This window comes from Podarcis vaucheri, assembly GCF_965113315.1.
Source record: "Podarcis vaucheri genome assembly, chromosome: 13".
NCBI lineage: Eukaryota > Metazoa > Chordata > Lepidosauria > Squamata > Lacertidae > Podarcis > Podarcis vaucheri.
The window spans coordinates 33,628,027-33,642,328 of NC_138751.1; the positions used below are offsets into that span (position 1 = coordinate 33,628,027).

Consider the following 14,302-nt stretch of genomic DNA (forward strand, 5'->3'; position numbering starts at 1 on the left):
ATGTTTTACTCAGTAGCATCTAGGTAGCATTGTTTGGATCAGCAAGATGTTCAGGCAGTAATTTCAGTTGCATGGAAGAGGTGAACAAACAGTTACTGATCAGAACAATAAACAGATGTTACCTGAACAGGTTGCTTGTTTTAACAATATAATCCTGAGGCTATAGAAACCTGAAAGGCACTTTGTCTCTTTCCCAATTGCTCTTCCTTGCTGATTCCAGTTTCCTTGAAATCCTACTGTCAATTATGTGCAGCTCCTCACCAATGCTCTAGAGGGCCCCAGGGTATAATCTGGTGAAAAGATTCTATGGGCTTCTGTGCGTTTTAAATAGTGCTAAAGCTCAGAAGAGGAATCAACCTCCATAGCAAGCAACAGCTTCTCATCAGGAGCACAGTCCTGCTACATGATATTCGCTTATTAGTCCAAGTCAAAAATTGCATGCCATAGTAGCACACTTACTTTGAAATCAAACCATGGGTTAGCAAAGGTGCAGAATTATTGGTAGTGTGGTGGGCAGGCAAAGACACTTGATTATAGTGCCACAGCAGGTGGATATCCTGTGGCCCTCCAGACAGGGCTAGATGACAAGGCCCTGTATTCCCTAGCCAGAATGGGTACTGGTGAGGGCTGATGGGAGCTGTAGTTCAACAACCTCTGTGTTACTAGGGAAGGCAAAAAGATCCCCCTATTTAGATCTGTAACAATAATATAAAGCCACACACATATCACCATAATCATCAGCTTGTCTGAATCCTACATTTCCATAATACTCTAAATTAAAACTAAAACGGAATATGCCAGGAATACTTTGGATAGTTTTCAGGGACCATATTTAAAGAATGAGCACAGGAAGGGAACCTGATATTGCAGATCACCCTACACCATCCACAGCTACTGGATAGGAGGTGCATTCCTGAGAGCCCCCATAGTGCTGCATGTCCAGATTGAAAGCTTAGACATAAATTGATACAAATATGGTTTAAAATTCAGCATAGGGTACTGCAAGCGGAGATACCTGCTTAGAAGTTGCTGGGCTAGGGAAAAGGGGTGGGATATGGTGAATTGGAAACTGATTTGATTAGAGGGTTTATTTGATAGATGGATGTAGCTCACTAGTAATTCAGTTTGGTGTTGAGAGTTCAGGGAAGGGCATTGCTCCTAGCAAGTATTTGGCACTACAAACTGATTCCCAAGTATTGCTTCTTTCCAGCCAGCAAACCAGCTTGCCTCCTTCCCGCTCCTTGTAACTCTGCATAAAACAGTTAGCAAAAGCTATGACTCTTCCAGGCGCGTCACACTTGAGCCGTTGTCTGCCTTGCTGGCTTTATTTAGCCTTTTTAACAGGGCACGGGTATAATGATCAGCACTAGAGGGGGGTGAAAGTGACTCACGGATTGGGTGGGTGTAATGCCTTTCTCTTCTCTCCACAGGTCTGTTTGGCTGCAGTGGGCCTTGTGGGTGACTTGTGCCGGGCTCTGCAGTCCAACATCCTGCCTTTTTGTGACGAAGTTATGCAGCTGCTTTTAGAAAACTTGGGGGTGAGTGCCTCCTCCTAGTTAGCTGTTTGAACAAGGAGGCTGGCAGAAACGATCTAGAAATGAGGGAAAAAGGCTTCTAAATAGACATCCCTAACATGCTGGAAGACGTAACAGGTGTAAACATTAAGTAGCTATGCTGGCTAGGTTTTGGGGCAAAAGAGACTCTTCTAGGCAAGAAAGCTTTTGTCTTGCACGAGTTTTCTTGGTTGATCTCAGTGTGCCATGGCGTTTTACTCTTCCTCTCTCTTCCCGATGCTTACATACTGTGAGGGTCAAAAGTCACAATTGCAAAAGAAGACTCTAATCCAGCGGTGGATATTTCTACAGTGACTGGGAATATTGTACCTACTTTGCCAAAACTGGAAAGGCCAAGGGCAAGATACATGAATAAAGCTTGTGTAACATCTGGGTCTTTTTATCTTTTCACAAAAGTTAATGCATCTTGATAAATTAAAAATAAATCTACCTCTCCTGCAGCTCAGGATCACAATCCTATGTACTCTTTCTGGGGGGCTTGGTCCCATTGAACCCCAACTTATTTCTGAGTAAACATACAAACAATCTTAACAAGGTTGCTTGGTTAAAACTGGAATAAGCTTTCAGTACTTTCAGGATAGAGTATAATAGAGACGCGAAATGTTTTCCTACTTAATATAATTGTTCAAGGTTTTCATCCATGCCTTGAATAAAATAGCTCCTTGTCCTTACAGAACGAAAATGTGCATCGATCTGTGAAGCCCCAGATTCTCTCGGTGTTTGGTGACATTGTTCTTGCAATTGGAGGGGAATTTAAGAAATACTTAGAAGTTGTACTGAATACCCTACAACAGGCTTCTCAAGCCCAAGTTGATAAGGTAAGGCCTGGAAACCTGGGCTGCTCTGCAGATGTGTTGCACTGTCATAACCACCCCAGACTGATTGCCGCTGTGCTTTTTTGCCTTAGTCTGACTATGACATGGTGGATTACCTGAATGAACTGCGAGAGGGCTGTCTTGAAGCCTACACAGGAATCATCCAAGGGCTGAAAGGAGATCAAGAGAATGTGCATCGTGAGTATTTAAAGTTGGGCGAACAATTTTAACATCTTTAATTTAACCAACTTGCACGTGGCTCCTGTGAAGTATAACGTGGGCGAGAAGACACTCTGTCCAAATCTCTAAATTGCCTTGTTCTTATTTCAAGGGCTCTCAGAGGAGTTGTAGTATATTGTGTTAATTGCCACATCTGTGAGTAGGCTGTTGAATATGTTTTATTGAATTGAAAATCTGGCCAGGAGATCTGAAAGTTGGGCAGAGTCAGCGGATGACCTTTGGGCTAGTTTCTCATCACCTTGTATCTTAAAAGGGCTACGTTCCATTGTTCTTACGAAGCCGTTAGTCTTAAATATTACACAATGAAGGGCTGCAGAAGAGGCAATCCCACCCTGAGATCTGTTGCCTTGGGTCACTCACCTGTGTCTCCTACTTGCTGTGCTCTGGGACCATTGACTGCTGCCTTCTGTGGCTGCAATACAATTACACCTGTGTCGGTTTTCAAGAAGAAAGGCTACTCCATGTTGACCGAAATAGCAGCAAACTTGGATGCTCACCATGTGTGTGCTGGCCACTTAACATGGTGTGTGTGTGTAGTCACTTAAAAGAAATATTGTTCTTGGAGCCAGCAGTCACGAGTGAGGTTGTGTGTGTGTGTGTGTGTGTGTGTGTGTGTGTTGGGGAGGGGAGAGTATTGTGGGTTTCATTTGGACCATAGGTTGTCTGTGGTGGATCTGGGTGCTTAAATAAAAGTTTAAATATCAGCAAGCAGAAAATAGCTGTGCAGCCAACCAATAAAACTAAATGCTGCTTTCTTTTCAGCGGATGTGATGCTGGTGCAGCCCAGAGTAGAATTCATCTTGTCATTCATTGACCATATTGCCACAGATGAAGATCACACTGATGGGGTTGTAGCCTGCGCAACTGGGCTCATAGGGTAAATGCCGACAACTTATTTGTGCTTTGGGAAGTGGGGAATTTGGAAGTACCACACTGAACCTTAGGTGCCCCCTGTGAATCACATTTACCATAAAGGCAAAATGAGGCATTTTAAGCATGGAGCCTCCACCACCAAAATAAACTTTCACAAGCCTTGGCTTACGTTTTACATAGTGCAGCGTTAAGGGACTTTACAGTAAGTATGGGTAGTTTGTAAGCACACCTTTAAATTTGCATTTGATGTGGAATAGGATGACCAGTTCACTGAAGGTGAACTCATTTTGCAAAGACAGTCTTTAGACATCAGCCATCTGAGCCAAACTGGTGGTTGTGGTACCTTGCTAGAGTGATGTTGTCCTTCAATGATATTCTGACTCGTAACTATACTTGAGTTGGCTTAACAATAGTAGAAGAACATAAATAAGCAAAGACTTCTTAAAAAACAACAACACTGAAACCCCAGCAGAAAAGCAGCAATATCTGCAGCAATATCCTTGGTCTCCAAAAGTATTTTCTGTTGAGCTTGGCCATGCTTAAATTGTCATACTTCTACAGGGAGGTTATTTTATAGTTCTGGGTAACTGTAGCAAGGGCCTGTCCATAGCAGTCCATATGTGTGCTCCCCTCCCCCTTTTCTCTGTGGAACAGAAAGTTATAAACTCAAAAATGGCAGCTAACTTGAGATCAAGGCTAGGAGGAGCCTCATTCAGCTTACACATTAATAAAGAGATCTCTATTTGTACCCTTGTTTGTTTCTCGTAGGGATTTGTGCACAGCATTTGGGAAAGATGTCCTCAAGTTGGTAGAAGCTAGGCCCATGATACACGAACTGCTAACTGAAGGAAGGAGATCAAAGACGAACAAAACAAAGACACTTGCTACCTGGGCCACTAAAGAGCTGAGAAAACTGAAGAATCAAGCTTGGTAAAGAAGCTATTTCTGTTCCTCAAAGCAGCTTCACCTACATAGTTTTTGTTAGAGATGCAGGGACTAATGTCGGCCTCAGGACTTTAAGCCTTCAGTAAAGATCAGTTTCTTTCATCTGGTGTTTTTCCACCACTTGCTGAAAAATTCTGTCAGGCTGGAAGCCCATCAGAATGAATTGTGGAAAGTAATCATAATCAATAATGGGACGTGGGTGGCACTGTGGTCTAAACCACTGAGCCTAGGACTTGCCGATCGGAAGGTCAGCGGTTTGAATCCCCATGACGGGGTGAGCTCCCGTTGCTCGGTCCCAGCTCCTGCCAACCTAGCAGTTCGAAAGCACGTCAGAGTGCAAGTAGATAAATAGGTACCACTCCGGCGAGAAGGTAAATGGCGTTTCCGTGCGCTGCTCTGGTTTCGCCAGAAGCGGCTTAGTCATGCTGGCCACATGACCCAGAAAAACTGTCTGCGAACAAACGTCTGCTCCCTCGGCCGGTAAAGTGAGATGAGTGCCGCAACCCCAGAGTCATTCGTGACTGGACTTAACTGTCAGGGGTCCTTTACCTTTACCTTTCTATGGAGTCTCTCAGTCCTGGGCATACAGTGCTGTAGATTGTATAGCTTATTGGAAGTGGAATTGGGTGTGCTATAGTGCAGCTTGTCTCATGCTGCACGTCCTTAGTTTAAACCTCGATATGTGTGAACTTGGGAGCTTTCAAACTGTGTTTTGAAAACCCTAGAAGTCATTAGAAACCTATCAGGGGTTTCTCAATGAGAAGATCAATGAAACTGGAAAGTTGAAAGAGAGCTTTTCTTCCACTACTTAATTTTTTATTAAATTTATGTCCTGCCCTTCTTCCCAAAGGATTCTCCTACTGACTCCCTCCCCACCCACTCCCAGTTTACATGAAGCAGTGGTGAAGACCCTCTTAGGCTGAGCGTGAAGCTTACAAAACATTCCAGAATTTGAGTGGCCTTTTCCCGCTGACAATATCCCTTCTCTTACAGATCTGTTACCATTGGGATGACACCTGAGACCCCCACTGGATAATCTCCAATCTATTGAGAAAACAAACCCAACCCGGAAGTGAGGAGTGTGCACGGATGCTGAGTGTTTGGGAATGAGAGGATGAGTGAGTGAGAGGCTTAAAACACACCACGGTGAAAATCCAGCCACGGCAAACGGCAGCAGCGCTGTTAATGGAGCTAATCACTGACTTGCGTAGCAACGAAACCTTGTCATCGCTTGCCTCCAGGAAGTGGAAAATGATTGGTTTCCATACTTCAATGCGGTCTCTTCTGACAAGAGACAAAGGACTAACTTCTGTGTCTTGTCGCCAGTGAAGAGGGAGATGAATTAGTCTAGAGAGAGAGAGAGGAAAGCTAGCTTCAGGGTCAATTCCGAGTGCTCATATAATAAGGTCTGGCTTTCGTTGCTGGAAAGAGGAGGCGGTGGGAACCCCAGCTCACCTTTCGGGAGGGGAGTTTTTGGCCACTTGTCAGTGCACGAGAGAGCACGAGAGAAACGGGACGGGTGAAGGATTTTCTTTCAAGAGTGAGTGTGTGTGAATGAGGCGATATCTACATTCTCAACTTTTAAGTCATTGCAGTTAATCTTTCCCAAAAAAAATAAGAGAAATACTGAAGAGGTTAGCAGTTGCATTTCATAAAACTAACAAAGTTCAGTCTACTTGAAGCGGCAGAAGAGTAAGAGTTTAAGGGGGGGAGGGGGGGAAGAGAAGTTGCTCCGTAATAGGGCTTCTTTAGAGAAACGCTGGTGGGATGTTCAAAGCTCCCGTCGTGACACTTTTTCACGATCTTGTTTCATTAAAAAGCGCCTTTCCTTCCTTAATTTTGTTCAACTGTGAATGTAGAAACCAAGGGGGCAGGGTGGGGGGAGGCGGGGAGGGTGTCCAGAAAAAAAACAACTCTCACGTATTAGTAGAGAGATTAGGATCCAATTCTCCAAATGGGATGCAAGGCTTTAAAACAAAACAACTATGCTAAAAAAAAAATTGGCAACGACAAAAACCCAAAGGGACACAGCCCCTCTCTTGGCGTGAACAAAGTAGCCCGAACCACACACAACTGTGCCAAAGAGTTTAAAAAAAAGGAAACAAAAGTCCAAATGAGAAAAAGAAACCTTCAGGAAATATTTTGGATTGCAAAAAATGAGGATGAAATTCAAATGTTCAAACAAAGCAAAAAGATAAAAGTACGATTTGGAAACCTCTTGGCCTATTGGTTCTCTTTATTTGATTCTGAATATGGTATTAGTCTTGCTGCACTTCAAAAAGGAAAAATTTATATAAATATATATATACTGACTTGAGCTTACACAGGATGGCACTTGTAAAAGGTTATATTTTTCCACTGCAGTTAAAGATTAATAAAATGGTGTCAAACATTCCCCCAGTACTACTTTTTTTCTATTGGTCTTTCCAGTAAACAGGAGATCCATGTTACTTCATTATTATTATTTTTTACAAAAGAGAGCAGTTCAGATATGGGCAGCTATGTTCTAGGTGTACCAGTTTAAATTCTATAGTTCTATAACATTTAAAACAATTTCTTAAAGGAAGGGGGAGAGGCAGCTGTTCTATAGCTGCTTAGGATTCCTAGACAAAGGTTGAAGGGGGGATAAGACGCACCTGCTTCTAACTATGCAGCTATTGATGCTTAGGGGCTTTTAAAAGATGGGTGCTTTTTAAGCTTGCCTTGTCGGGAAATCTAATGCCTTGCAAGAAGCATTTCTTTTTTAAAAAACAAAAAATACCCTTCCTCATCCACTCCCATCCCTTCTCCGGCTCCACACTTCCCCAGGCTCGTCCTGGGATCCTCTTCAGTTGCCCCTCCTCAATGGAAAGCAAGCATGCCAGTTTCTTGTACAGGGTATCTGACGCGTGCCTTCCAGTGCCAGGTTCAGAATTGCAGCCCCCACTGCTGACTTCTCGAACCAGTGTACAAAAAGAGACCAGGTGATGACTAAGCAGGAAGCTCCAGCATGAGTCTGAAAGATGGGCTTTTGACAAACCTGGGTCCACCTTATCTTAATGCCTTTTTTTCCTTTGGGGGACACCCACGAAACGAAAGCCATTCCTGAATTTGGGGAGATGGGTGTGTGAAGGGGAGATCTGATCATTCCTCAGTGCTACTGAACTCTGTCCAGTGTTGGCTGTTCAGCTGTAGGCTGCAGGTAAATAAAGTACACTGAGTTAGTAGTGGAAACCAAAAAAGCGTGTCTTACTTTTTTTTCTCATTTCCATTCTTTACTCTTCTACATATTCTGTGCAAGCTACTTAAAGCATGCATGCCCCTTTGATTCCTCCTCGCTTTGGGGGAGAGACTATAAAATATTTGGAGGCTTATGTGTGCCTTACAATTAATGGAATGCATCTGAGAGGCTGCGGATTTCAGCTGCTCACCAGCTCTGCCTTAAGTAAAATAGAAATTACTGTGTGACTTTGGGCGTGGAGAAGAGGAAATGCTGTGTAGCTGGAAATGCAGTCAGCGATACAAACTGGCATGTTCATCAAAGTGTTGTTTCCTGACTGCACAGCCAGCCTGGAGGCAACCGCTTCCTATAGATGCAGCTATTTTAGGGGAAATGTGTGTGTGGTTCTGGTTCATATTGGAACAGGTCTTCCTGCCTCATGACTTTCTGAGCTGAACACAGTCCATCAACTATGGATCGTAGCCTGGCAGGTGCTCTGAGGTTGAAGTGAGCTTGTGGACTGCGTCTGATTCATAGGTAGTACAAGTCAGTCTCGAGCTTCTGGGACATTCACGCATATGTTGTTTGCAACACACAACACTTTTTAAAGGGCCTTCAAGGCAAGTCTTGTTTCTGAGTGTCTGCAGAAGACTTCCTTGTGTACAGTATGTCTGCTGCATTAATGTTCAGTGTAGCAACTGGAAATGAAATCCAACCTCTTCTTTTATTCCAAGGATTTGTGTCCTAGTTGCCAGAGCGGTGAGCAATAACTTGTTGAATTCCTCGTAAAAATTAGCATGAAATAACTAACAAGTGTTCCTGGGATGAGTGCTTCGGACTTGCTCACTTAGCAGAATTTAGCTGCAGGTTTGCAGTCTTTTTTTTTTGTGGACTTAGGGATCTTCCTACATAAAAATAAAGAGTTTGTTGCAAGTGTGCTCTCCAATTATTGACAAATTTCCGTGGATTTCTAGTGTGGGAAGGGCCCGTGCAAATTATATTGGAAAAACCTGTGTAAGTTAGAGCAACTCTTCAAGTCTCACAGAACGCAGCCCCCTTTGTTTAAGGTCTTTGCGGTAGCACAGGATCCCTTAGTGATCAACAGGCTCATTCAGGAAGTTTATGCCACATTTTCCATGAATGTGTGTTCATTCTGAGAAAACCTGAGGGCATTGGACCCATCTTTTAACATCTCATTTTCTTGAGGGACAGCCATTTAGTCTGTTGCAGCGATTTTTCGGCACATTTAAAAGTTTCTTCTGGCCTAAGCTTTCCTAGATAAGAGCCAACTTCATCAGATACATGAAAGCGTATCGCCAGTTGGCAAGTAGAGAGATGCCTCAGTGTCTGAATCACTCCTGCCAAGAACACTTTTTTTACTGGCCAGAAGGCCATGAAATGGCCATTGGTAAAAAAATGTTCATACAGCTCTTACTGTTGGAACTCTTTCCCTTGTCTAAATGGAGTAGGCAGTTGCAGAACTTCCTCCCGCCTCTAGCATATTGGATGTCTATTTCTAAGCATGAATTTGTGCACTAGAGCAGGGCATGTGCTGCTTTGATTTGTTGCACCCAAGCTACCCCATGCTCCTGTTTCTAACAAGATGCCTGTGCTAAATGTCTTGTGTGCACTGATGTTCAGATGGTGGGAGTATGTGTGTGGTTACTCAATACATTCGTGCCTTGGCACCCCGACGTTTTGGCTCCCGAACGCCGCAGACCCAGAAGTGAGTGATGCAAACATTCTTTGGAATCCAAATGTCCAGCAAGGCTTCTGATTGGCTGCGCTTCGGTTTCTGAACATTCTGAAAGTCGAACCGACTTCCGGAACGGATTCTGTTCAACTTCCAAGCTACGACTATAGTGAGGGAAAGACACTTTGCATATGCTTGGGTGCTTTCATGTTGCTTATATATATTCTAGGTTTTAGGAATTGGATTTGAGCTGCTTCCACAATTGCAAACCAGAACCGTTGGCACCACTCCCTCTGTGTAACCAGTGTGCTCCAGGACTTGTTCTATTGGCTACAACATTCAAACCTAATTTCAGTAGAAGCAACCCTGTGGTTATCATATGAGCCACACCTGAGTTACGCTGTAGAAAAGAGTGGCCCACAGTCACCCACTGAGCTTGTTCTATTTGACATTTTATACCGTCCCCTCCAAAAGAAGATTTTTTTCCTTCCGACATTGCGTTAGGATAGGGCAAGGTGGTGGGTGACTGGCTGGACTGTAGCTCGGTGGTAGAGCACATGCTCTGCGTGCAAAAGATCCCAGGGTCAGTCTTGGGTAGAATTGTGAAAGATCCTGAAACCATGGAGGCTTACTGCCAGTAAGAGTAGACTGCAAAGGAACCAGGTGGGTCAGTAGCTTAACTTCAGGCACCAGGCCTGTTGGCAGACCAACTCACCACAACAAATCTGCAAGCATGACCCCAAAGCAGTATCAACTCCACAATGAGGGACTCAATTGGAGATGACTGCAGTACCTGGAGACAGGCCCGCGCATCCCAAGCAGGGACCAGTGGCAGGATGATCTACAACCCTGGATATTGTCATTTTAAGAGTTCTGGGAATTGCTAGGAGGCTCCTATTTACCTCAGAGGTACGATTCTCATTCCCTGGGAAGAGGGATTGAATGTGAATATGGGGTCTCCTAGCAACTCTCGGCACCCTTAGCTGACTGCAGTTCCCAGGGTGCTTTGGGGGAAGCCAGTGGCATAATAGGTAAAGGTAAAGGGACCCCTGACCATTAGGTCCAGTCATGACTGACTCTGGGGTTGCGGTGCTCATCTCGCTTTATTGGCCGAGGGAGCCGGCGTACAGCTTCCGGGTCACGTGGCCAGCATGACTAAGCCGCTTCTGGCAAACCAGAGCAGTGCACGGAAACACCGTTTACCTTTCCGCCAGAGTGGTACTTCTCTATCTACTTGCACTTTGATGTGCTTTCGAACTGCTAGGTTGGCAGGAGCTGGGACCGAGCAGCGGGAGCTCACCCCATCGCGGGGATTCGAACTGCCAATGTTCTGATTGGCAAATCCTAGGCTCCATGGTTTAACCCACAGCACCACCCGCGTCCCCAATGGCATAATACTGCTTCATTAAATGTATAGTGCAGACAGATGAGGCCGGAGTTGAGGGTTCGGCAATAGGATTGATACCATTACCTAGCTTGTTAACCAGGGGTCCTCTAGAAAGAGCTGCATTAGGACTTCCAAGTTCAAAACAAAACAAAACAAGGCAAAATAGCATATGACTCACCCAGTATTGTGTCTGTGGAGAGCTGGTGCTGAAAATGGCCACTATGGTTAACCCAGTTATGAGCTCCTGAGGTCTAGTCTACTCAGGCAGCAGAAAGAGACAGTAGCCAGAGTTGTGTACGGTGGTACCTCAGGTTAAGAACTTAATTCGTTCCAGAGGTCTGTTCTTAACCTGAAACTGTTCTTAACCTGAGGTACCACTTTAGCTAATGGGGCCTCCCACTGCCACCGTGCCGCCAGTGTGCGATTTCTGTTCTCATCCCGAGGTAAAGTTCTTAACCTGAGGTACTACTTCTGGGTTAGCGGAGTCTGCAACCTGAAGCGTCTGTAACCTGAGGTACCACTGTATTATCTAAGCTGGCGGGAGAGGATACTCATTTTGAATGCTTGCATTATAAAAAAAATAATCCCTGTAAACAAAAAGTCCCAGGGCATCAGGGAAAGTGGTAATAAACTACCTGTTTCATACTTGCTTATTTTATGTAAATAAGCCCCCCTCCCTCAGGAAAGAGGTAAAGTCTTTTCCACTATACCACATTAAGAACGCAAGATAGTAAAACGATAGGAAGAAGAGAACATTTTAAAATACAGTATTATTTTGACATGAGGTGGGGAAATAATTTTTACCTTGTCAGGCTGCCTCCATGAGCATCAAATGTATTTTTATTTCTAAAAGATGTTTGTACCCTGCCTTTTGGCTCCCAAAGTTCCTCACCTCATCAATTAAAAGCAACATAACCCTGAAGCATTTCCCCCCGAACTGATTTTCTGTCTAGGACTATTCGTTTTCCATTATACACCTTTAGGCGCCAAGCGAAAATGTTCCTCTTCGACCAGGCCTTGGGCTGATTAACATGCTGTGTTTTTTCACATGTGTTTGTGGGAGGCGGGTTTATTGGTTTGCTTTATTCTCGTTTTTAGTATGTATTTTGTTTTTTCATTTTGTATTTATAGGCCTTGAACTATCCAGAGCATTTCAGGCGAGAGGCAGTATACAAATTTTATTATTATTATTATTATTTATTATTATTATTATTATTAGATAATTAAAACTAACATATACAATGCCTTTTAAGCCACAAGGATTCTTCTAGGCACAGAGGGAAGAGCCTTTGACCTTCCTAATGTTGTTGAACTGCAAATCCCATCAGTCCTAGCAAACATGGCTAATAGCCAGGACTGATGGGAGTTGCAATTCAGCAACGTCTGGAGGACAAACTGCGCCATACAACTGACCTAGGCTGAGGAAGTGAGATTTCTGGCTTGCACTTAGGAAGACTATGTGCCAACACACTTGGTTGTTTTGATCCTGGTCCATCTGTCTGTGCCTTAGCCCCCACCCTTTCTTGGGGGCCAGTATTCCTAAAATCAGAAGTTCATAAGCTTATCTGTTAAGCTTCTCACCTGCTGCTGGAGGATAACAATGAATCTAAGGAGCATCTCCACCCCCATCGTTCAGCCCGGACACTGAGATCCAGCTCCGAGGGCCTTCTGGCGGTTCCCTCGCTGCGAGAAGCGAAGTTACAGGGAACCAGGCAGAGGGCCTTCTTGGTAGTGGCACCCACCCTGTGGAACGCCCTCCTATCAGATGTCAAGGAAATAAACAACCACAGTATCTGACTTTTAGAAGACATCTGAAGGCAGTCCTGTTTAGGGAAGTTTTTAATATTTGAAGTTATATTCTGTTTTTAGCCCTCTGTTGGGAGCCGCCCAGAGTGTCTAGTATAAATAAGTAGGATAACTAGTAAAGTAATTATTATTACTACTACTAAAAAAACCTGCAGAGCTAAGTTCCCTATTTTGGGCACCCCAGTAGTTGTGATTGGCCAAGGCTTACCTCTCTCACTGAAACAGTAAACTTGTGTCTGAGCTGTACCACTGCAGAGTGCAGAGGGTAGGGCTTGCGTGCTGGAATGTACCTCCATGCAAAATATTCATTGGATGTAGAAGGTTACCACATCAGGGAGAAGGGCAGGTTATAGCCTGCCTCCCTAATGCGCTAGTTTTTCATTTTCTATATGCAGGGACATTGAAACATGTGATTCTCCTACCTGCAGTCTGAAGTGGTACAACCCAGATACAGCTTTGCCACCGCAGTGAGAACTAGGATGTTCTCCTTATAGCTCCAGATGTCGTGTTTTCCCCGCTTCTGAATCACTTGTCTAGCCCCACACAATAAAACCAGGCAGGCTGGAGAAATGTGCTCTCTCTGTGTGTGTGTGTGTGTGGTTGCTTTGTTCGTTTCATTTCATTTCATTTCTATTTTTTTGCTTCCTTTCCATCAGCTTTAACATCAGAGAGGATCAAGAGCCCTCATTTGTACTTCAAAGTATTCCACAGCAAATTGGTAAAACCTAGAAAAGAAATCCTGAAAAATAATGCCTGTCTCTTCTTCCTTTCCGTTCTCACTTCTATAGAGCTATTTGTCAGCAATAAATTAATAATAATAATAATAATAATAATAATAATAATAATAATAAATTAAACCCTGGCCGCCAAAGGGATTTTCCCACCCCCTCCTTCTGCTTGTTTGTGTTAAAATTGCTAGTTTCCTTGAAAATACAACAGATGCAGAGGTCAATACAAGGTGCCTGACTTTCCTTACCAAAACGCAACGAAACGCTTAACAATCTGGAAAACTGAATTCTACAAATCCAAACTTAATCCTGGGTATACTATTTTTGCAATTGTTAATTCAAAAAGTTGTCTGCTCTAGCTATCCTTAAAATATCTGTCTCCTTTTACACCTCCTCCTCCTCATATTCTTTCTTTTATTTGATGCATCATTCTAGAACGTGGGATGTGAGGCTACACTTCAGAAGCAGGAACCTAAGTCATATGGAATTCTGGGTTGCGGACTATTCTGCTTGTCCTCTCGTTCCAATCGTTTGCCATTCTGGGCAGGCATGGTGAACCTGTTGCCCTTTTCCTGTTGCTGCACTACAACTCCCATCATCCCCGGCGATTGGCCATGCTGGGTGGGGCTGATGGGAGTCAGAGCCCATCAGCATCTGGTAGGGCTACAGGTTTCCCCATCCCTTGATTTGAGGGTTTCATGAGGATGTTTCAGGTTGGTTGCTGCTCCTGTTTCTGCTAGTCCCTATAGCACAAAGGCTTGACATGCTTGCATGAACCATCTCAGGTGATCTGCTGTGCCAGACCTTGGGTTAAGAGCTTGAATAAATATCCTTTTCCGTCAGTGGTATGGCTGGGGCTAGGCTTGAAGGCTCAGAGCCCCAGGCCTTACAACCCGCCCCACCCAGTGTGGTGGTGTGTGGTAGAGCGGCCAGTGTGGTGTAGTGGTTAAGAGCGGTGGACTTGTAATCTGGTGAACCGGGTTCGATTCCCTGCTCCTCCACATGCAGCTGCTGGGTGACCTTGGGCTAGTCACACTTCTCT

The 14,302-nt window shown here is 44.2% G+C and overlaps 1 protein-coding gene and 1 long non-coding RNA gene across 3 annotated transcripts in view; one reads left to right on the forward strand and one right to left on the reverse strand.

Moving 5' to 3' along the window:
* The window catches only part of KPNB1 (karyopherin subunit beta 1), a gene marked incomplete at its 3' end in the record, with an annotated part of 32,416 nt that extends 25,574 nt beyond the window's left edge, over positions 1-6,842 (forward strand). The window contains exons 17-22 of one of the 2 annotated variants that reach the window (XM_082196280.1): positions 1,431-1,538; positions 2,249-2,392; positions 2,482-2,587; positions 3,392-3,506; positions 4,271-4,432; positions 5,441-6,842. In XM_082196280.1, the coding sequence (XP_082052406.1) occupies positions 1,431-1,538; positions 2,249-2,392; positions 2,482-2,587; positions 3,392-3,506; positions 4,271-4,432; position 5,441 (636 nt within the window). Of the gene's footprint in view, positions 1-1,430; positions 1,539-2,248; positions 2,393-2,481; positions 2,588-3,391; positions 3,507-4,270; positions 4,437-5,440 lie in introns of those variants that run through there. The other variant, XM_082196279.1, reaches the window with a different exon arrangement.
* The window catches only part of LOC309517882, a 255,439-nt gene that overhangs the window by 118,675 nt on the left and 122,462 nt on the right, over positions 1-14,302 (reverse strand). The window lies entirely within an intron of this gene.